The following is a 23,472-nucleotide window of genomic DNA, read 5'->3' as shown; positions in this document are numbered from 1 at the left end:
AAACACACTGGTTTACAGACATATAGCATACAATACTCGCAGCAAAAATGCCTTTTTTTAGTGTGATAGATGATTCCAATGTTCCTTGACACTGTTATGTCATTCATCTTGTTAGATTTTATTTGGTACACACAACTAATGAGAAAATCTATTTCCTGAATTACAGCACATATCATCTGGAGGGCAAAACAGTTCTCCTTGCTTCAAGAAAAATGATTAGAAATGCCGTAAACACTATTATAGTATCTTGTAAGACGTATACCAAATATAATGATCCTTCCCTTTCCAGCCCCACCAAGTGAAGGGGAGGGTGGTGGATGGAGAAAGAGTGTTGAAGCTTTATTGTATATAGTAGAAACACCATTGTTTTAAGTGGGTTTTATTCTGCTAAAATGAGAAGATGAAAAAATAAATATTTTTGACCAATTCTCAAAGAAAAACCTGAGGAAAAAAAACTGAGGTTGATGATATATTTTCAAACCAATTGAAAGTACAGTATGACTTAAAGTCTAACATGGTTACAAGAATTTATTTTCTCATGTACTGTTGGGGGAGAATGATCATTTTTATATTCCAATTCAATCTGGGAAATCTGGAAGTGTTAACAAAGTCATCACAAGAAAAAGTTCAATCACAATCACTCACAATCAATAAAAAAGCCTAGGCTAAATTCACTGTCAACTGCACGTCAGCTCTCTTTCATTGATGATCAAGTCAGTGAAAGTGATGAGGCATAAAAAAAAAATGATTGGGCTGAAGTTCACTGGCATTTTACAGTCATCGTTTTTCCCTGGCTAGACCCAAGCAATACTACACACCTACCCTCTAAAAACCCATCTCATTTTCCTAATCAGATAATGAATGATCAGTAGCAGACAAACTTTAGATTTAATTTCTTGGAAATAAGTAATTGTTTTTTAAAGAAAAATGTACGAACAAACAAAAAAAAACCATGCAACTTTCTTTTCAGAGTCTTTATTTGCAAGTAAAATGGAAAGTTTTTCCTGATCTTCCCCCCTCCGCTTGTTTTGATCCCTTACCCTGGTAGCATCAGTAATGCCCTCAAACAGGGACAACAAACAGGAACACATGAAACATGGACCAAATCTGGGAATATTAAATTATTAGGTAATTCACTGTGTGTTAATTAACATGAAATAACCTATCTCCCATATGTAGCAAACTAAGGCCAGATATTAAGATTTTATTCCTTTATTTAGTTTTTTGTTTGTTCCCCTTTCCTGTCCTCTGTAGCTATTTAGGATATTTAACTAGTCAGCTGAGGCAAGATCAACCTAAAGTTAAGTTAGTTCCCATTCCCATTGACTTAAGTCATGTAAGATCAAGATCTTAATGCTTTTTTGTATTTAAAACTTGCATGTCAAGTACAAGAACCTTCCTAATTTAAAGCTAACCTTGAGAAATTACTAGACATCCTGGCAGATAAACAAAAAATGTCAACATTTCCTCATCTCTCTCTCAAGGTTCTTGGTTCTGCAAAGTTAAAAACAAAATAGTTATACAAAGTAAGATATTTTCTATATCCTAAACAGGGTGGATTCCATAACCCAGTTAAAATGTCATATTGCATTACTAAAATCAACCATTTAGAAAAAAACAGAAGTCAGACGTTGGTATAAATCCTGCCTTTCTATCCCAAATGAATAGTTTAACTCATCTCTACTGACTAACAGATCTTTACAGATGTTCAATTAGTTCACATACCATATACTAGTTATGCATACAACAGAGAAAAAATGTGCTAAGACTGAAAAAGAAAAAAACTCCAGTTCTTTAGGTAGTATGAACCTCTGGATAAAGCCACCTGGAGGATAATTAGAATTTCATTAGATTCACTCTAATAAGAAATAAATCAAATAAGTTGCTCCTGTTTGAGATTTAGGAATATATCTTATTGCAGGTACTTAAAATTAATGGTATTGTGTGTGTAATTTCATTAAAAGATTGAGATTAGCTACCTGCATAATTATTTGTTGCTTAGAGTTATACAGTTCTGTAAATCTTACTCACAGGAAGGCTTCCATTAGCACCAATGGGTCTACTTATATAAGGACTGCAAAATGGAGACTTCACGTTTACCATAATACAATGCAGCAACAATAATGTGGGCAACAGCACATGATAGTTACCATAAAATACATCTTTAACTCAGTACATACAGACCATACTATTGTACTTACATGGCTGGTCACTTTCTGAAGCTATGTCTCAGAGTAGCAGTTGAAGCCATTTTCTAAATTTAAAACTGAAGCAATATACCAACAGAAATTTGGTTCTGGGCATATTCTCGAATCCAAATCCAAATTTCTTATACTGGGCTCTACAAATGTCCATTGTAATATTTCTGTAAACCAGACACTTGCACTTTATTTGTGTGTTTTTAAAGCAAATGAAAACCCACGTGTGAGTGTGAGTGTGAGAGAGAACAAGAGCAGGAACATTGGAGAGAAGACAGAGCTACCTTGAAAATAAAAAAGAGATCATCATGTATTGGCACCTGCTGAAATAAGTGGATCACTATCCTGCTCTGGTACTAACATACTAACTTGGACAACATCTCACTGAAATATACTAGGATTTTCTTATTTGAGAAATTACTGTTTCTTAATGTAATCTTCACAGTTTTTCAGTTCTCTTCCATAATTTGTAATGCTAGCCCTGATCTGATTTTCATTACTTCTTTCTTTATTTTTCTAAAAAAAGACATGCATTGGGATGATCATATGGCACTGCTTATCTAGAAAAGCTGGCTAGAGGTAACTGGTATATTTTTATTTCAAAATAAGAACAAATTATTGAATATGGGGAGAAAACTGCCTTATTCCTGTTACTTATTGCTGTTCAGTGCAAGCTTTGTTAAGAAAACAAAACACTGTTAGAAGATGTAATGCAATCATGTTATGTTTCTGTTTTGGTTTCAGGCAAAAAAGTGTTGATAGTTAAGAAGAAAATAAAGAAGTGAGGTCAGAAACATTAATCTACGTTCCAAATCAGTATTTGATACATTTTTCCAGTACAAATATTTTGCCCTGTATTTTCTATTGCATCAAATTAGAGTCTAGTGAAATAAATTAGTGTCTCTGCATAGCTCGAATTATAGCTAAACAAAGCTGCAAGACCTATTGTTATGAGAATTTCAGTATTAGAACTATTTGCATACACACTTCCATGCTTGACAGCAACATTATTTCACACGGAAACATATACAAGTCATATATAATAGTTACAGCAGGCTGACTTCAAAATTTACAGCTCTTCACCACAGGAAACAATTGAAGAAAATAGATTATTCATTAAAGTACAAGACAGAGACCCCACGGGTCATTTATCATTTTAAAAAGTAAAACTTTTATGTTTCATGATAGAGCATTGCTATTAAAATGAACTAATCCATCTATTTCCAAAACCATGGATCCTGCAAGACACCTTAGTGCCATTTCATTTAACATACCAGTTTGCAAGAATTTATCATTCATTACATATTTTATAATTAATTGTATTATATTGCTACATCATCCTGTATACTGTAATGCTAACCAGTTTTCTTGTTGCATTGTTGGATACAGAAAATATTCTTTTGTACCATCTGAACATCCTGGGCAGATCCCCAGCTAATACAAATATGATAGCTTCAATGAAGTCAATGGTGCTATAACAGTTTACACCAACTCAGGATCTGCCACTCCTCCACATTTTTCCAGTCTTTTGCAGAAGAGTATTTAAAAAAAAACACTTCATAATAAACTCTGTGTTCATGTCTAAGTTTTACTCCTTGCCTGCACATCATTTCAGCAATCTCTTGCCAAAAAGATCCCAAAGTCATTTTAAAGAACATGAAGTCCTTAAAATACTTCCACCTCTCCATACAGTACTGGCAGGGGCTATGTCTTCCTATATGTCTGTTCAGCATCTAGCACACTTTTAGGGCTATAATATTTATTACATATGTTTTTTGTAATAATCTGCTTTTAAGCTGGGACACTTGCCCAATTGTTTTATACTTTTATTAAAAAGCAAGCTCACCAACTGTCTGTCTTGGCTTCCTAAACATTCATTAGATCCTTCTCCTGCTCCCCCATTAAATATTTCTTTTAATTGTGTTTCTCCTACCCAACACACATATGATCACCACAGACCAATGTATGCATTACCAAGTCTACTACATGTTTAGATTTACTATATACCAATTTCTGGAAAGAACATTTTGGAGCTTCTCACAACATTTGTTTAAATAAATAGAGACGAGTACACTGAAAATCAAATCTGTACGTTTAATTGATGTACTGTGTATAATTTGTTCAATATTTTAAAGGTTGGAAGTATCCTTAAAGACACAGTGAAGTGAAGCAATATCAAAGAAAGGTTTATGCACAAAAAGATCAAATATGCCTCATAATTTTAAAAGGGTATAAGAATGTTGTTGTGTCTGATGTTTGGTTTATTATTAAGTATATTCAATTCTCAAGATGTTCCCATAGTCTTTTGTATGTCTTAATAATGCCATGCTCAATGAAATAATTAAATATTGAGATTCTCTCTCTTTCTTTCTATGCTTTGTACTTGGTTTGGTTTCAATAAATTACAGTGGAAAGTGGTATTCTTCTCAAAACAAAAACAAAAAAACCGACAAAAATTTTTCAAAATAAATTTTAAACTTTTGAATCAGGCAAGGATAGTGATTACACTTTCTTTACCTTCCAACATTACATGAAATCATCTCTGACATTTACTGTATAATAGAGAATCTCTGCTAAGTTCAAATATAGGTTACAATTAAACTGGGATCAAATCTAACAACTATGAACACAAAGGTAACCAGATCTGAAACCAGTAGATTCATGCACACTTCTTGATTTTCTAGAATTACATGAGAAGAAGGAAGCACTTTAGAGTTTTGTGTAACAGAATATTGGGGCTATGAGGAATGGATTCCAATCACTGAGGAGAGGCTATAACCTTAAACATATTTTTCATAAGTAAACAGATTTGTTGAAGTGTGTTATTTTCCTAGTATTTATATGGCTCCTATGAAAGATTAATATGCAGGAACATTTTCTGACTCCGGAGTTTATTTTGCCAATAATAGACTGGATGTTCCTTTGTCTTATTAAGATTATTTTTTTTTAAATTGTCAGTTCTATGAAGACAATGGCAAAACAGATGCAGTATCTTTCAATGCAAAAGGTTTCAAAGGCTCAAAAGTTTTCAATACAGATTTTATTATTTTTAGAAACCAAGACTACTTCCTTGTCACTGAATGTATTTCATGTATATAGTAATCAAAAAGCAAAAGGATGTCACCGACAGAGCAGTTGGAAGTCCAACTGTACTGAAAGAAAGATAGAAGATAAAGTGGATGAGCATAGTGATAGCACGTAAGTCAGTATTACAAACTTTTAATGCAGTGAAAAATTAAAACCTGGTTTATGCAATGCTGTTGTGTAAAACAAAATGCCTTTTTGTGAGTAGGCCCCTTAGTCAAGAAGCTACTATTACAGTAATTACAGTTGTTTGCTATCATAGTCAAACTTCACTTAGTTCCTTCAAGATTTTCACTATACAACACTGTATCTTAGTATCATAGCTTATATTTGTAAATGTGTGCTGTGATATAAAGGTGATAAATACAGTACCAAAGCAACGCCTTTCCCAGGGACACTTTCTTCAGTGACTTTCTGGTTCCTACCAATCTCTCTGTGCCGATTTACCCTTGTACAGAAACTTTTTTCCTCCAGTGTCTTTTCCTTGGTATGGCCCTTTAAGTTTGGCAGAACCAAATATCTGCAGCCCTAAATTAACCATTTTGCAACTGACTGCTGCAGCATCTTCCTCTCTTCCAACAAGAAAATATTACTGCCTTTCTTTTCTTATTGCTGAGGCAATGACTTAGTCTCACATACATATGTAAAGATTAAATATGTAATAGCTAGGTGTGTAATATCAAGCAGTGATGGGGAAAAGAGTTGGCTGAGGCAATCTCTGGCCTGCTGATGTAAATTTTTAATAGTTTGGAATATCAGGGAAATTCCAGAATACTGAAAGAGTGCTAATGTTGTGCAATATTCAGAAAGAGCCAGCAAGATGATATGACTAATTATAGATTAGTTAGCCTGACATTAAACCCAGACAAAATGATGGAAGATACAGGATTCAACTATAAACAATTACAGGGTAGGAATATAACTAATAATACCAGTCAACAAGGTTTTATGGAAAATAGATCTTGTCAAACAAATCTATTTTCATTCTTTGATTACAATTTTGGTTAATAAAAGTAACTATGTAGATATAATATAGCCTTTTCAAAGGCACTTGATTTGGTACAGCACAACAATCTGATTAAAAAATTAGCATATTTTATATGTATATTTATGTACATGTGCATAATGCTTTAATTTGATCGGAGGTCAACCTCTAGTAGTTCGATGATGTATGGGGAAAAAAGTAGTGCTTAGATACTATGATAATAGGAATTATTAAAAAAGCAGTGCCAATAGATCATCCACAATTCATAAACAATGGAAGACCATCAAAACGGAAAGGCAGCATCCAACTGAACAGAAATAGGAGAAGTTCAGTGACAAATATTTGACTAGTCATGAATTCAGACTTCATTATTAATGGTACTGCAAGTTAATGCATAAAAAAGCTAATGAAGTTTACTACTATAAATGACTCAGTGTGTTACCATAAAACAAACTGATTCAACACAGCACCTAACGTAATTTCAAGGAAAAGCAACATAGTTTGTGATTAACTATAAGAATGCACTTAATATTTTGAAATTTACAATTAAACATATTGGAAATATTAATCTCCATCAACTAGTTAAAACAAGGGTGTCTTACAAATGAAAAATAACCTGTTAGTGTACATTTTGAGGAATGTGTACTTATCTTGAGGTGTACAGAACAAGTTGCACTGTATCAAGACCAGACTATATCCCTACAGCTCTGCTGTTATTTCATTAATAGAATATGCCAATATTAAAAGAGTTGCTTTAAAATGGATGCAACAGTATAAAGTTCTACTCATTGCACTTAGAGATATTAACCATGAATGCAAATGAGGAAGAATAAGAGGACCTTTGTAATCTTAACCAGATCCCAAGCGTACTTCATCTTGGTAACACTAACTCAAATGACAGCATCAGGTAATGAGTAGTCTCTTTTTCATGCAACATCAGTTTGTACCTTCAAGGAGCCTCTCCATCCACCATTTCCTGTGAACCTCACGCAAGGGCCGGCACAATGGAGATTACTTGTGGCCAAAAAATATAAGTATTCTGCAGGACTAATGCTGTTGCTGGCACGGCCTCTGAAAAGCATATCTTTTTGGATGCAAAGGGGAGCAGAAAATGGAGAGGGCCTCCAATGGTGATGCAGCATCTATATTCCTTTGTGCTCAGTGGAGCTCCAAGAGATATTGGAACAGATTTACAGTGGTATTTAGGTGCCTAACTGGAGTTACAAAAAACATCTAGGCTAAACTTCCATTTACTTCAACTACAGTTAAGCACCAAATCTGCTCAGGCATTTTAGTAAATCCCACTAAGCACCTATCTACATATTTAGGTACCTAAATACTTTTGTAAATCTGGACTATTGTTCCTAAATCAAGCACAATGCCTGCAAGAGCTCTCACTAGAGCAATGTACAATTTGTACTGCTTCCAAAGAAGGATTATTGCTATATTCCACAATCCAGCCCTTAGTGTTTCATTAGATTCTGATGGGCCAGTGACACAATTTTTAAAGTGTGCATTCTTTCTTCCTACGAAGTAGAACCATGCTACAAAGATTTTCCTCTCATTTACACTGGTTCAAAATCAGAAGTTATTCCACTCAAATCAGTAGATTTACATCAGCATAAAAATCAGCATAAATCAGAACAGACTCAGGCCTTCCATTTCCATGCTGTTTTCTCTCTGTGATGTCAATCTTCATCTAAGCATAGTATTTCTGTACATACATTTTGTTTGAAACAAAATAACTCAACTGCAATAGAAACACTTTTCCTACCTCAAACATACAAGTCCATTAGCATCAGAGTGTTACTAAAAGACATCTGAAAGGAAAAGTTTTCAAATCAGCTTCTGAGTTATCTATCTTTGCCTCTAGAGATCACTAATGGACACAGTTACACAACTTGACACAGTACTCTTATGCCAGTCTCCATCATAGACAGATATTAAAAAAAAAAACCTAGCATATATGTTGGCCAAAATCTTGTTTTTGAAATATATGTAAAAACAGAGCCACAAACACTGCCCCCGCCCTTCCTACCAAAAGGCACATCAGTCTGAATCAAAAGCTAAAACCTCAAACTGACTCTTACTGTTCTACCCTTTTAAATGTTAATTCAAGTCTGTCTGCACTTTGTATAATTTTAAGATGGTTTTTAAATGTCTGTACTATGTCCACTGGCCAGTTTATCTGTTAATTTTACCTGCTTCCAATATATTTGTAAAAATCCTATTCTAAGTACAAAAGCCACACTGTGCAATGTAATGTATCTATCTAATTGTGAAAGACACTGTCAAAAATGAAATAAGGTTTGTTCTAAAAATAATATATAAGTTCTTCAGCTAGGAGTTGGCCCTGAGTGATTGAAGTGTGAATGGCTGAGCAATTGAGTTGGGTGTAGACAAAAAGAGTGATTGAACAATTGGTCTGAGTAAGGGACATCGAAACAGACATGAAGAAAACACCAGCCTCACCTAAAACGCTTGAGGGAAGAAGAAAGAAGCAAAGATGATCAAATGGCCGAAGAGGAACCCACCCTGATAACTTTGGAACTAGCACATTTCAAAGGACAAAATCTGATCAGGCTTGCAACAATGTGGGTGATTAAGGATCACAGCAAGGGCAGTTGCAGCATGACAGAGCAAAACCCATAGAGTTACATGGGGTCCTTTCCCTATAAAATGGGACAGAAAGATGAAGGCTGGAGGTTCGGGTCTACATCATCACATCAGCCAGGAGTACTGATGCGCATCGGCAGAACCTTGCTCCTCATCCTCATGCTCTAGTCACCTGGCCAGTGACTATCATGAGCACCAAGAAGCTGGTAACTATGACATCTGGAAGATCCCTATGTATGTTTGTCTGTCTCTATCTGTGTGTGCCTATCAGTGTGTGTGAATGAAAGCATCAATTGAAACATGTCTCTGTAATTTGTAGTATTGATATAATGTTAATGCTGTTTTCCTAGTGTTTACATTATTATTAATGCTATTTCACTAAGTAGAGCACAATATTAATGTTATTACAGTGTTGATACATTTCTTGGATACTATCTACAGAAGTTTCTGTGTTCACAATAAATGTGGCTTGTTGCCTTATCCCCTAATAAGATCCTGTAATATTTGTTATTTGGGTAACATATAAACGGATCAACTTAACATAATCATCCCTCTGTCTGATATCTTATTTAATATCATTCCAAGTACTCCCTAATATTACTGTAGCCAAAAAGAAATTAGCAGAAAGAATCCTCTATTTCTGGTTGTATGCATGGTGCACTTCACAGTACTTTGTGTATCATCAATTCCCTTATGTCTTTCAGTTTCCTCTTTATGTGGGATTTTTCCAGAAAGCAACAAGGAAAAAGGCTTTTGGGGTGGTGAGAGAGTGATATTAAAAACAAAAACTGGCAATGGGACTCAGAGGCAGACAGTGCCTGAAACTATGGTTAAGACCTTTTTGGAAGATGACTTGGTTTTATTTTTACAGTGAAAAATGGCTCATGGTCCCACCCTACCCAGTGAATTTATCTACTAAATTCCCCTCGTACAGTTTGGTGGCACACCAGTTGAAGTGACAGTGCCTTGAAATACTATTTAGAGTGTATTCTACAAATCTGCCCAGAGAACACTTTTCTATAGTGCAAAATCATTCGTCTAGGACTCTGCGAAGGAAAACTCCTGGACTACATAGATGCGCATTAAATCCACAAACACTAATCTGAAATTCCATCTTTAACCTCTCTTGCTGTACCTTTGTACTGTAACATTTAGGACTTACAAGATCTTTTATTGTTGAAGACTGCCTGGTGTATTATAGCTAAAGGACATGCATTTATTACCTTATTAAATAAGAACTTCCTAGGTACCTGCTTCGTCATATCAAGGTCTACACAGCAGAAGTCTGAATTCATGAGAAACTGTAGTTGTACATATACAGACACACAATTCACTTTTTAAAGATCTATTTGATGGGGGGAAGGAGGGATAGAATCTCAATGCAAAGAATCTCAATCTTAACTTCTTTAAGAATTAAGGTGTTTTAAAATAAAAGCATACCCCATACTACCTATGAATCATCTACATTTCACTTTTAAAAACTGATATCAACCAGGAGAAAAATATTTTCCATCTGAAAATTTTGTACCCACTCTCATTACAAACAACAACCACTAACATGCTGAAACAGAAAAATAAAAGAGCAAAAATATTTCTCTCTTTTTCCACGTGTTTACTTTGTGCATTTGACAGCACTTTTCTGGTGCTTAACTACAAGTAAGGGTTTTTTTTCTTTTTTAAGGAGGTGTAAACCCTAGATGCTAAGACACAATGTTGTTGTATAAAAACCTAGATAGAACAGAAGGCACTGAAAACGTAGCAACTGTGGAAGGTACTCCATTATAGTCATGCATATGGTGCTGGTATAGCATTTTGTTTTCCCTACTTATAAACATTATAAAATGTCTTCTATATGTTCGAAGACCTGGATTCTTTCTTCTACATATTCAAATTTTAAGGTAAAGCAAAACCATTATATAGGTTAGCTATAAATCTGATAATTTTAAGGAAGATATTCATGTGTGATCCCTCAAGCAGCAAGGATATGATTAAGTGAAACCTCAATAATAGTTTTTTGTTGGGAACCCTTTTGACTAGATTCGAGATGGATATTTAGCTCTGGAGACACATATCAATGCATAACACAAACAAGCAGCGAGTCCTCCAGAACAAGGCAGCCTGATAGCCCAGCCTTCATTATTTTACAAACAGCAGCAAGACAAAACTTTTGGGGCCTCAACTCTCTCTTCTGGCTGAGTTCCACTTGGCTCAAGAACAGAGTGGGGAAGGAAAGGCATGCTACCCTTGTGCTCCTCTATTTTGGGGCCAACCAGGGACTGGTGGGTCACTTGTGCAAACTAAAACAACCCTAATCCAAGCTAACTATTTATTAACAAATACTGAGGCTGAAGTTTAATTACTAACTTTTTTATTTTTGTGAGCTCGAGAGCATAGTCTGTGGTATAGTATGTTAATATAAATAGATTTATTATCGAACTTGATAAAGAAGGAAGCTGTGAAGAATGTGAATGTATATCACAGGGTGGACTGGGCCCCTTAAGAGGAAACTTGTTTAGCCCTTAGAATCATAGAATCATAGAATATAAGAGTTGGAAGGGACCTCAGGAGGTCATCTAGTCCAATCCCTTGCTCAAAGCAGGACTAACCTCAGCTATATCATCCCAACCAGGGCTTTGTCAAGCCTCAGCTTAAAAACCTCTAAGGATGGAGATTCCACCACCTCCCTAGTTAACCTATTCCAGTGCTTCACCACCCTCCTAGTAAAAAACTTTTTCCTAATGTCCAACCTAGACCTCCCGCCCTGCAACTTGAGACCGTTGCTACTTGTTCGGTCATCTGCCACCACCGAGAACAGCCTAGCCCCATCCTCCCTGGAAGCCCCTTTCAGGTAGTTAAAGGCCGCTATCAAATCCCCCCTCACTCTTCTCTTTTGCAGACTAAACAAGCCCAGTTCCCTCAGCCTCTCCTCATAAGTCCTGTGCTCCAGCCCCCTAATCATTTTGGTTGCCCTCCACTGCACTCTCTCCAACTTGTCCACATCCTTTTTGTAGTGGGGGGCCCAAAACTGGACACAATATTCTAAATGCGGCCTCACCAATGCCAAATAGAGGGGAATAATCACTTCCCGTGACCTGCTGGCATTGCCCCTCCTAATGCAGCCCAATATGCCATTAGCCTTCTTGACAACCAGGGCACACTGCTGACTCATATCCAGCTTTTTATCCACCGTTACCCCCAGGTCCCTTTCTGCAGAGCTGCTGCCCAGTTCGTTGGTCCCCAGTCTATAGCTGTGCATGGGATTCTTCCTTCCTAAGTGGAGGACTCTGCACTTATCTTTGTTGAACCTCAGGAGATTTCTTTTGGCCCAATCCTCCAGTTTGTTTAGGTCACTCTGTATCCTATCCCTACCTTGCAGGGTATCTACCACTCCCCCAGCTTAGTGTCGTCCGCAAACTTGCTGAGGGTGCAATCTACCCCATCCTCCAGATCATTAATAAAGATGTTGAACAAAACCGGCCCCAGGACCGACCCCTGGGGAACTCCGCTTGTGACCGGTTGCCAGCTAGACATGGAGCCATTGATCACTACTCGTTGAGCCCTATGCTCTAGCCAGTTCTCTATCCATTTTATAGTCCATTCATCCAACCCATACTTCTTTAACTTGCTGATAAGAATACTGTGAGAGACAGTATCAAAAGCTTTGCTAAAGTCAAGGTATATCACATCCACCGCCTTCCCTACATCCACAGAGCCAGTCACCTCATCATAGAAAGCATTATTCTATGCCTCATTAACTGCCTTTTGATTGTATCTGACAGATGGCCTCTATAAAGAGCCAAAGGGGAAGAGGAAGCTGTGGTAGAGGCTGCAGAGAGCAGAAGGCTCCTGTAGGAGATCTTTGACTGGAGACAAGAGTTTGAACCAAATGGCTGATGAAGGCTGAGGGCCAGGGAAGCAGCAAAGGGGTTTGCCTGCTGACCTGTAAAAGCTGGAAAACAGACAGCACTGAGATAATAATGGATTCTCCCTGGGAAAGAAAAGATTTCAGGTAGGAACGCCTCAGAGTGAATATTCAGAAGAGTGCAGGCAGTGTTTAAATTTGCCCAGGGTGGGTTAAGAGAAGTGACTGAGCAGAGCCTGGGAAACTTGAAGGTGCTTAGACCAAAGCAGGGAGACTGTGCACAGTGAGAGAGTGGGCCAGAAGAACCTTTATGTTTTAGTTCATTTTATGTTAATAAACCAGACTGTAAGAAGGAATGTTATTAGATGAACCCCTCTGTGGAGTTATTGAGGTGCCTGAGTGAAGGAGAAACTGAGGCAGGGTGCTACACATCCACTCCTGGCCAGAAGAGGATGCTCAGGAAATGGCTAGCCCTGTTCAGATGTTTTATATAAATATGTAGGTTCTACCAGCTGTTATTGACTTCTATTGCTGTAGCGTCTAGAGGCCTCAGTCAAGTCAGGGCCTCACTGCACTAAGCACTATACAAACAGTGAGTGACAGCTGTCACAGTTACCACACTAACTGCACCTCTGACATACACACCAGTCTCTATGACCTGGTCTCATGCCTTGAGTGGTCACCTGACTTTGGATGGAATCAGACAACTCTCCCACACTCAGACCAGGGCCTAGGCTGCAATCCCCTGTATACCAGTCATGATTACCTCAGCAGGTCAACTTAGGTTCAGTACCTGTAGTTCTGTCCCTTCCAGGAACTATGACAATTTCTAGTCACCAGGCATTCTTCTGGCAGCAAAATATTATTTATTTAGTTCAAAAGCTTTTCAGAGGGGAAAAAAAATCTTAATCCAAACACTGCTGTTGTTCCCTAAGATTTACAATTTCCAGGGAGCCAGGGAAGGGTCCAACTGCTTTCAGACTCTCTTGCAGAACCTGTCTGTGTTTCATTAGTCTGCTCTCATCAGGAACAGCAATCAACTCCCACCAAACACTCTCTAGTGTGTCCTTTTAACTATTCAGGCCCAGATCCATAAAGGGACTTACATGAGCAGGTAACCTCTGAGTACTTCTACTTGATCTGGCCCAAAATGCAAGACAAGCGCCCCTGTGCCTATTTTCCACCAGTTTGTAGAGCACTCTGGGCCTTAGGTGGGAGATAGGTGTCCTGATACCTAGTTTGTGACAGCGGTGCACATGTTCACAGGCTGAAACACAGGTGCCTAGGAAATGTTTACCCTAAAAATGTAGGCACCAAGTGAGTATAGAATTAGGTGCAGCTGAGCAAGAGTTTTGTGGATCGTAGTGGTTCCTAAAATTAAGACTTGGGCATCTAAGTAGCTTTGTGGATCTCGGTCTTTGTGTCCCTTTGATCCCTAGACACCCAGCCTTATCAAAAAGCTGTGTAATTTCAGTTTGCAACCTGGAACTGGAACATTCTTGGAATTACTGCCTCCTCCCCCTCAAGGGTTTGTTGTGAGGTTGCTAATCTATAGCCATTGTTTTGGTTTTCTGCCTGGTCTTCCAACTGCTCCTTACTAAACTATTAACAGTACTTTAGCAGTTGCTTTCTGATACTGCCTTGAACTAGGCATTTTAAATCAAGTATGCTTGGATGCTCTTCAAAGCTGTCTGGGCAAATACAGTATATTCCTTAGTGAAGAAGCTTCAGGTATTTAAGTGAATGATAGGTTTTCTGAGGAAGTGGGGAGAAGTGACAAACTACTCCTATGTTTGTGTCTGTGTAAGACAACATCAAGGGTTTTCAGTTATTCAGCCATCTTACATTGTTGTGAGATAAGGAAGATTGCTTTGAGAAATGTTCTCTTGTGTAATAAGTTTTCACATTCTTTTCTCCTGACCTAAAAACAACAAAAGATGAAAATGTATTCTGGGTAACAATGGATTTGAGGAATTGGAAAGTGTTAAGTGATTGTAGGAAAGCAACCATAATCCTTTTCTAAGAATTTCCAATCACAATTTCCATCACAAAGTGCAAAAAAAATCCAGCTATACCTACATATCATACATAAGTTGGCACTTTCCCTCCGGAGAAACAGAACTAGTTAAAATCAGATGTACTATTATCAGAAAATAATGTTTAGGAAGGAAAAGACGGACATACATAAAAGTTGCAAGTACATATTGTGTGTACATTCAAAACTTCAGTATACTTGGAAGGGGAGAAAAATAAAATGATTTAGCCCAGCACGTTCTTCATTAGCCAGATTGTAATTACTCTCAACTTTTGCTATAAGACTGCAGCACATTCTTCTCATGCTACCATTTTTTTCCAATTTCAGATGATACAAATGTCTTCTCTAAACAATGAGTTCAATTTAAACATTAGATCCTGTAAAATCTACTTCTCTTCAATACTTCCAAAAGCTAAAATATGCCATCTGCTGGCAATTTAAGTGTAAAATTCATTCAGCTTCGTAATGAAAGCTGTATTTTAAGTTACATGTATTTTATTTCAACTTCAGAAGTGTACAGAAAAATTTAGATTAAACCTTATGCTCCCCACTGACTTATAACAAACTGAGAAGTCAGAGATATGTCTACACTGCCCTGCAGTTCGGACTATGGGGTATGAACTGCAGCACCTACACAACGAAGTTAAAGTGCAGCACTTTGGTGCAGGCTACAATCCACACTAGTAACTCAAACTGCTGAGCAGTGTAGACACGTCATGAGAAGTCACAAAATACTTGACAACACATCAGACGACTACCTTGCTGCCTGGATAAGAATGAGAGTAAATTCTATTGCTAACTTCTGGATTTCAGTGTCAAGAGCAGTCTTCCACATCTCCATTATGCAACATTCTAATAAAATAAATAATGAGAAACTGAAGAATAGGTCATCCAGCATAGTCTACCTAACCTTTACTCTTTATCAGCCTGGCTCCATAACCAGGGAAAAGACAGAAACGTTATAACCTTGTTATTTCCTCTGAATTACTACAACTGACAAACCTGAAAAGCCAGTTTTAACTGGAGACTATGTATGGGGGAGAAGAATTTAAATATATATTTTTATTTTAACTTTTGGAATCTAGTAGTTAGAGCAGAGCATCAGATTTTATTAGTATCTCTGCTTCTGGCTCACTTAAACATATGACTAACTTTACACAAGAGTAGCCTCATTGAGCTCAGTGGGATTACAGGGTTGGATTTTTAGGAACCATCCAGAATAAATCATTTAATCTCTGTACCTCAGTTCCCATCTGTAAAATGGGGATAATACCTACCTCACAAAGGTGTAACTGGATTTATCTGATGAAAGATACTATTTTTTCTATAAAATTTCCCTATGTATAAACATGTTAAACCAATAGAATCATGTAGCATTATCCAAAAAAACCACACCTCCATGCTTTGAAGCTTTAAGAGATAGCTTTTCCAAACAGGAGAAAAATCAGTAGCTTTTCTTGATTCTGTACAACACATGCTTACCTGAAGTCGAGAGTTCATGAGCATGAACTCCTGTTGACTCTTCAGGCTTTCATTCACAGATTTTGAAAAGATGAATCCCATTTTGATCTAAACTGTAGAACATAAAAGTATAAAAGTAGATTTAAAAAGGTGTTAAACACTGACCACAACATCTGATGTTACTACTGTGAGAAAGACATTCAAAGTAAACAATAAAAAAAACTTAATAGCTTAGACTCAGTTAATAAGAACTCTATGCTAACCCCCAATTCCCAAAAGTTTTTATAGCTTATTGTATCATGTCTACAGTTAGAGAGGAGTGGCAAACACTGGTTAGGGGTGGAGTGCATTTTAAGGAAAATGAGAGGCTGCAGTAATCAGATGTCAACTTGATGGACTCATTAAAATTATGACAAGAAAACTCAATTCACTTGAGTAACATGGAATTGGGTTTTTAGAAAGGATTTGAATGAAGGAGATATAGAAGTTTGAAGGACAGGGATATGAATGACATTTTGTTTCCCTTTACTTTCCATCAGCTATGAAATTGCTGTTTTATAACATTATTTTTCAAAACATCACCACCAAGATCCCTGTCCACAACAGCCAGGGAAAGAGATGTTGAGAAAAGACACATTATTATTTCAAGACTTTTGGTGATTTTTGTTTCAATGATTCCTGTTTCCCACAGAAGTGGAAAGCTGCTTCATGCAATAATAATGTAATAGTTCCTCTAAGAGCCCTTCTCTGCTTGCTTTTGTTCCCACAGGATTCTTTGTCCGCAACTTGTTCAAACAGAAACTTTTTGAATAAAACGGGCAACACAACCTGTGAGAGACCAATAGCTCCCCCCAGCCTCTGATTACCAGCCTGCCTGCTTAAAACACGTGCCTGCCTACTAATGTTCCTTGGGTAGGATTTTATTCTCTCGCTTGTTAGCTTGGGGTTGGGACAGATCTGGTTAGTACAAAATTGGGGATGCAGGTTGGCTGACATGATTTCCTACTGCAGTACTGCCCAATCCCTGCCCTCCACTTATACATCATCTCCCTACAATCAGGGCCCAAGCATCATATTTTCAGGACCAGTACAAGCTTGTAACACGGGCCCCTTCCATACACATACCACAATCCCTCATCCCATACAATCTCATGAGCCACGAAAATGTTTTTCTTATGGTAATGGGGGTTGTACCCTTCTCCTCCCCTCCCCCCCAATGTGGGGGCTCTGCCTGCAATGTTTATTGCCCTCCCCACCCCAATGAACATCGGAGACCCCAGGCCCTCCACCTCTACTCAACCCTCACCCCTACTTCCTCCAGCCCTTCTCACCACTACTCAGCCTACTACCCGCCCCCCAATCCCTTCCGCCCCCCCCCTCACTACTACCCAGCCCCCCAAACTCCCCAGCTCCCCTCACCACAACTCAGCTTACACGAGCCCCCTTCAGCATCCCTTCAAGCAGCGCAGCGCAGCGCAGCGACCTCCTCTCCGCCCCCCATCCAACTACCCGCCTTCCGTCTCTCCCCCCTCTCACCGCCGGAGGGGGCAGTGCAGCCGCCGGTCTCGGGAAGGCAGGAGGTCGCTGCCGCCGGGCTCTGGACAGAGTCGTTGAGGACGCCTCCCCCCCTGTTTTCCTCGCGGTCTGTCTGACTTTCGGGAAGGTTGGTGGTGGGCCAGGCTGAGCCGCGCTCCGGCGGGGTCACCACTCGCCCTCTGCGCGTGGCCAACAAGTGAGCTGCCCTGGGTTTCTCCTGTCGCACAGGCGCCGCGGGTGGTGCCCTCTGCGCCGCTGAGAATTTAAAGGGCCAGTGCGCTGTTAGGCTAAAAGGATACCGCGGTCAGCCAGCGCCTTCCCGGTGCTGGGCCTCTCCTGCCTCGGGATTGGGAGGACAGGCAGTTGGGCCAGGTCCCCCCTTCATCCCCCAGCTCTGACAATAACACTGCCAGTTTCCTTGAGCTTATGGGGAAAACCTCAACTCCTGGAGTCCTTTCAAAATGAAGGCGATCAGCATGGCCAATCGTAAATGTTCCAAAAGCAGGAAACAGGCCCTAAAAATCTAAAGATGGGCATGGGGTTGCTGACAGTCCCTTATTACAAGGGACATCCCTTGTATTTTCATCTCCGTACAATAAGATGGGGAGTTGCTGAGTGCTCCAAAAAACAGCAAGAAATACCACTGCTGAAAGTAGGTGAATACTGCTTATTATTATTAGTGATAATGATAACAATAATGGGGGGAGGGATGGGGGTGCTAAGAGAACAGTCCCTTATTTCTGAAATACAATGTTGGCAACCTTAGCATCAAGGTCATGATGGTTTGGTTTGTTTTTAATACATTTTGGGTTCTTCTTATTTGCCTTCTGGTTTCTGGACCTTTGGGGCATACTCTGGGGAGGTTTTCAACCTTTTCTCTATAACCATGAGGGCTAGAAACTTACTTTATTCAAATGAAAGCTGAGATACTCACATAATCACTTATCTCCAGGAGCTGGGGCTTTAAGCACAACGTCAAATAATGCGTGACCCATGATAAAATTGCAGGAGTCCTAGAGACTCAGAAGGCAAAGAAACATTATGGCCAAACATACTACCAATAAGGAATGGCATCAGCAAAGCCTAAAAAGACAAGAGGCCAGAAATTTCAAATCTGAATGTGCCTAAATCCATACTGAGGCACTAAAATAAAAGTGGCCTGCTTTTCAAAGATGATGAAAACCTGCAACTCCCATAGGCTTTCGTGGGACTTATGGGTGTTCAGCACTTCTGAAAATCAGGTTACTTAAATTTATAGTATAGATTCAGTATAGATTTAGGAGCCTAACTTTTGGAACCCAGTTGCATTGTGATTTTATTTTTTAAAAATTAGCTCATAAACTGTTCCTATAATGCACAGAGAATTAAAAAATCTATAAACGAAACACAACAAATCTTTTAGAATGCAATCCAGCTCCCATTGAAGTCAGTGATGAGGTCTTTCTATTCATTTAATGGAAGTTGGAACAGTCCTTTAGAGAGCGAAGGAAAAAATTGCCTGTTTTCATGCAGCAACCTTTGCTGATCTACCATCTGATTTATGTTCATACAAAACTATACATGTGTTTTTTGTCAGTTAACCTCAAGTAAACGTCCTATGTCATACAGTTCTATACAACTAAGACTATATCTATAGCATATTTTCTTTTAAAATTGAGGATTATGCATTTCAAGCAACTTCATACAATACATTTATATATAATTATTGGATGAATTTATTAACTTTTTAAAAATGCTGATTCTAAGAACTGTACAAATATTTAAAACACACAAAATTAAGGCTCTAGCCCTGTAATGACTTACACAAATGCTCAATTCTGAATATGTAAATAGTCCCAATTAACTCAATGGGACTTACTCACATGCTTAAAGTTCAGCATGTGAGTAAGACTTTGCAGGGTTGCAGCCCAGATCTTGTATAACAATTAATCACGAAGTATAAATCAACAAAGAAAACAATGTGAATGTGTTAATTATTTACTACAGTAGATGCTCATTAGTAGCAACATCTTTTGCTACATTGCTCTTAAGCGGCTGTTGCTGTTTTGGGGAGTGACAACAATTCACTGTAGTACAATAGGGAAAATGTTACCAGAGGAAATGTTGCTCGTAAGCAGCGGTTGTTCTTACAAGCTGTTGCTGCAAACAAGCATCTACTGTATAGTCAATTATACAATTATATAATCAAGTTATATAAGCTTGCTGGTTGATAACTTGCTGCTTGATACTGCATTTTGTAATATATCAGATTAGTTCCATGCCTGGAATGGCAAAGATTATATATAAAACACAATTAATCTAGGGGGTTTTAAGTGTTATTTTTTTTTTAAATTTGTGAATATAGTCACAGAATAATTTTTGTCTCCACGCTTTTTGGGACTGTCTATTTGTTCTTTAAACACATAGAAATGATTATAGCATCCCAAAGACACCTCTTTTTGTATTACTGAGTATTTAGTTACCTTTTCTGGCAGCAGGCTATGAGAGTACAAATCAAAGCTCAGTGGATCCATGAGGTCTCAGCTCACAGGACAAGAGTTGTCTAATTTATGGACCTGGTCTTTTTAGTTCAGAATTTAGACACATTATCAGATCATTTTCAGAAACTTGCACTGCTACTTTCTGGGCTTATCAGTTATGCTTGTTCTTATTTATAAATAGAGCTATCAAAATTTTCAAACAAGGACTGTTTCTGTCAAAAACTGGTCTTTTTTACAAAAACCAAAATTTAACAAAAATTTCATTTTTTAACAATTTTCATTTTTACCCAAAAACCAAACTTTTTAATTGTTTTTTTCCTTCTCCTTTTTTTCTTGTCCCCCATCACTCAACACCTTTCCTACGGCAGAATGGAAAAAGGAAAAAAGGAAGCAAAAAGGAGTAAACAAAGGAAAAACTGCACAATTTTGTTTTAAAATAAATAAATAGATCGTGAATATTTTTTTAACTCAGGTCTGCCCAAAAACTTCTAAAAAACTTCTAAACATTTTTGGGTTTTTAAAAAAAAAATCTTGACTTTTTAAATGACTTTTTGACCAGCTACATCTATTATTTATACAATGCCCAGAAGTAGGCACTCTGCAGTTAAATGTAAGGACATAATCCCTACTCCCAAACAGATTATGATCTTTGGCCCCCAGTCCTGTAGAGACTTGCACATGTTTACCTTCTGCACAAGAATAGTTCTATTGACTGTAATTGAGCTATTTATAAGTCTTAATGCTTGTGGGATGAGGGCCTTAGGCACTGTCAGGATCAGAACCTATAGTTTTGCAAGTGAGTTATTTGATCTACATTAGAAGTCCCATTGAAGGAAATGAGATACATGCATATGTGTCTGCAAAACTGGGCCCTTTGTCTCTGATCCCACAAAAGGACTGGTTTCTGCAAAATCCTCTTCACTTCAATGAAATTTTATGTGGGACTAAAGATGTGCATCCTTGAGGATCCCTTTGCAGTATCTTGTAGACAAGATATAATATGATACCAACAAATAATAGAGTGGGTCACTAAATGAAGATAATGGGCAGTGAAGCATCTGATTATTTTTACATATTTATTTTAACTGCATAAAATCCAAGGCAATTCATCTTTTGTGGGAGGGCACGTGGAAGGCACTCATATACGATGGTGATGGAATACTGTACAACACCCTAAGACAGAGAAGATTTTGGACAGATGTGGGGCAGGGCAGAAAAGTGAGATAGATACAAGCATAGTGAAGAGGAGAGGGAGAGAGAGAAAAAGTGTCTGTAGGAATCAGGAAAACAAGAATGGGAGGCATGATAAGGCAGAGCAGAGCACTAAAGTTAATTGATGTCATTAAAACAATTCCATATGCACTGCTGAAAAGAGTCAATTAGCTGTAAGCAGAAGAATTTAGAGTCCAAAGGTAGACACTGGTCAGGAGGAGGAGTGGTGCCTGTTTAGCTGAAAAAGAAGCAATTTTAGTTACAATGTAGAAGCATACAGCCTTGATAACAGAGAGAGATTTCCTGCTATATGTTCTTTGCTCACAAGATAGCACAACTGCTTCCCTAGAGAATAAAACACTGTAAAAACTAAACAAATGCTGTAGCAAAATATCAGAAATAAGAACATATTCCAAATGCAGAATAATTTCTTCCAGTAGTGGCATCTCCTTTGTTCTATTCATCTTGTTCTAAAGACTTTAAATTAGATAAATGTTTCCCCCCCGAGATGGCTAAAATTGATTAAAACTTTTAAATGTTGCTGTTTGTGCTTGGTAGATAAATAAAGGAAACATGACCCTCCCCCAGAAAAAACAATAAGTTTAATATGAACAGGTAGAGTCCACTCTCCACACAGCAGACATGAGCTAATGTCCAAAACTCACCCACTTTCTGGGCTTTGTCTTTATTCTCAATTTTAAAATAATCAAACATAAGCATGCAGCTTGATCAGGAACTGGATATTTCTAGGGGTTTTCCCTGCAAGACCTCCTTCCTTTCTCATTTCAGCTAGGAACCCGGAAACTCTGTTATAGTATGGACTCTTTCCGAACATAGCTGCCAACCTGTGCTAGCATGAGTCAGCGGAATAGTCCTTCCTGTCCCTTCCTGGTCCTATTCCCTGAAATCTGCCATGATTAATTTACTGGCAAGGACAAACAGGAACTGAGAACATAGCCAAAGTAAGTGGTGTATTTATGTGTAAAATGAAATCCTAACTTCAGATGTCCTGAGATTGGTTATGATTTTTACGGTTAACTTCCAAAATTAAAAATCATTAAAATTAATGGCCAATAAGAGCTCATTGTGTATTTGGAAGCCTTTGAACTAGTTCTGGGCTATATCTGCTTTTGGACTAAAGAAGACTTCTTCCCATAGATAAAAACAATGGGCCATCTTCATCCTGGTGTAACTCCATTGACTTCAGTGATATAAATTATATGCCAGGAATAAATTACTCATTACTAGGTGTAACTGGGAAATGTAATTTGCACAGATATAGTATTTGCAGGGTGAGTAAAATGAGTTGAATTTAGACAACATGACAGAAAAGGGGATGTAACAGGAGTGTGTGAAACAAAGCAGAGACTCCTTTTCATATATACATATCACACACAAAGGTGAAGGTGAATCAAAAAATGGAATGGGCTACAGGGGAAGGGTCCACTTAATGATTATCTGTTCTGTTCGTTCCCTCTGAAGCACCTGGTATTGACCACTGTTGGAAGACAGGATACTGGACTATACGGACCATTGGTTTGACCCAGTGTGGTTGTTCTTATGTAATTCTGTCTGGATTAGCATTTTGGTATTTTAACATAATTAAAAGCTTGGGTGTAATAAACCATTTGACTTTTGAAGCTGAAATAGATAACAAAAGAGTTTAAAAGGGAGCTAATGCTGCTACAACCCCAAGACGCTGCTTTGCTGATTAAAAATCTTTAAAGCAGCAGTGTCATTATTAACATTTGACAGAGTTTAAATGCATGTCAATTTCTCTAGCTGATTTATACTTCAGTCAAATTGTCTTGCAGGTTAAACTTCAGTGACCCAGGGATCCCTTGGATCCAAGTGACCGGGGGGGAGGGGGGGGGAGCGGCATATGGGGTGCATAAGGGTTTACAGAGACCCTCTGGGTCTGATGTCTGCATAATAGTGCACCAAAAGGTGTGTGATGTCTCTACCAAAAACCAGTAAAGCACTTGTCGTCCTAATCTCTGTGA

General features: G+C 38.1%; 2 protein-coding genes across 4 annotated transcripts in view; one reads left to right on the top strand and one right to left on the bottom strand.

Moving 5' to 3' along the window:
- Positions 1 to 17,989, bottom strand: part of PLGRKT (plasminogen receptor with a C-terminal lysine) — a 48,775-nt gene extending 30,786 nt beyond the window's left edge. The window contains exons 1-2 of one of the 3 annotated variants that reach the window (XM_067543047.1): positions 17,676 to 17,989; positions 16,263 to 16,354 (exon numbers count right to left, since the gene is read on the bottom strand). In XM_067543047.1, the coding sequence (XP_067399148.1) occupies positions 16,263 to 16,343 (81 nt within the window). In that variant the 5' untranslated portion in view covers positions 16,344 to 16,354; positions 17,676 to 17,989. Of the gene's footprint in view, positions 1 to 16,262; positions 16,355 to 17,660 lie in introns of all 3 variants that reach the window. The other 2 variants (XM_067543046.1, XM_067543048.1) reach the window with 2 other exon arrangements.
- Positions 17,990 to 18,068: 79 nt separating this feature from the next.
- LOC137149545 (programmed cell death 1 ligand 1-like) overlaps positions 18,069 to 23,472 on the top strand; it is a 30,998-nt gene continuing 25,594 nt past the window's right edge. The window contains exon 1 of the mRNA XM_067543044.1: positions 18,069 to 18,429. The gene's annotated coding sequence lies outside the window, so the exon portion shown is untranslated. The remainder of the gene's footprint in view (positions 18,430 to 23,472) is intronic.

The sequence above is a fragment of the Emydura macquarii genome, unplaced genomic scaffold (assembly GCF_026122565.2).
Source record: "Emydura macquarii macquarii isolate MOO-44397 ecotype Brisbane River unplaced genomic scaffold, CSIRO-AGI_Emac_v2 contig_767, whole genome shotgun sequence".
NCBI classification, from domain to species: Eukaryota; Metazoa; Chordata; order Testudines; family Chelidae; genus Emydura; species Emydura macquarii.
This window is presented reverse-complemented; position numbering and strand designations above follow the sequence as displayed.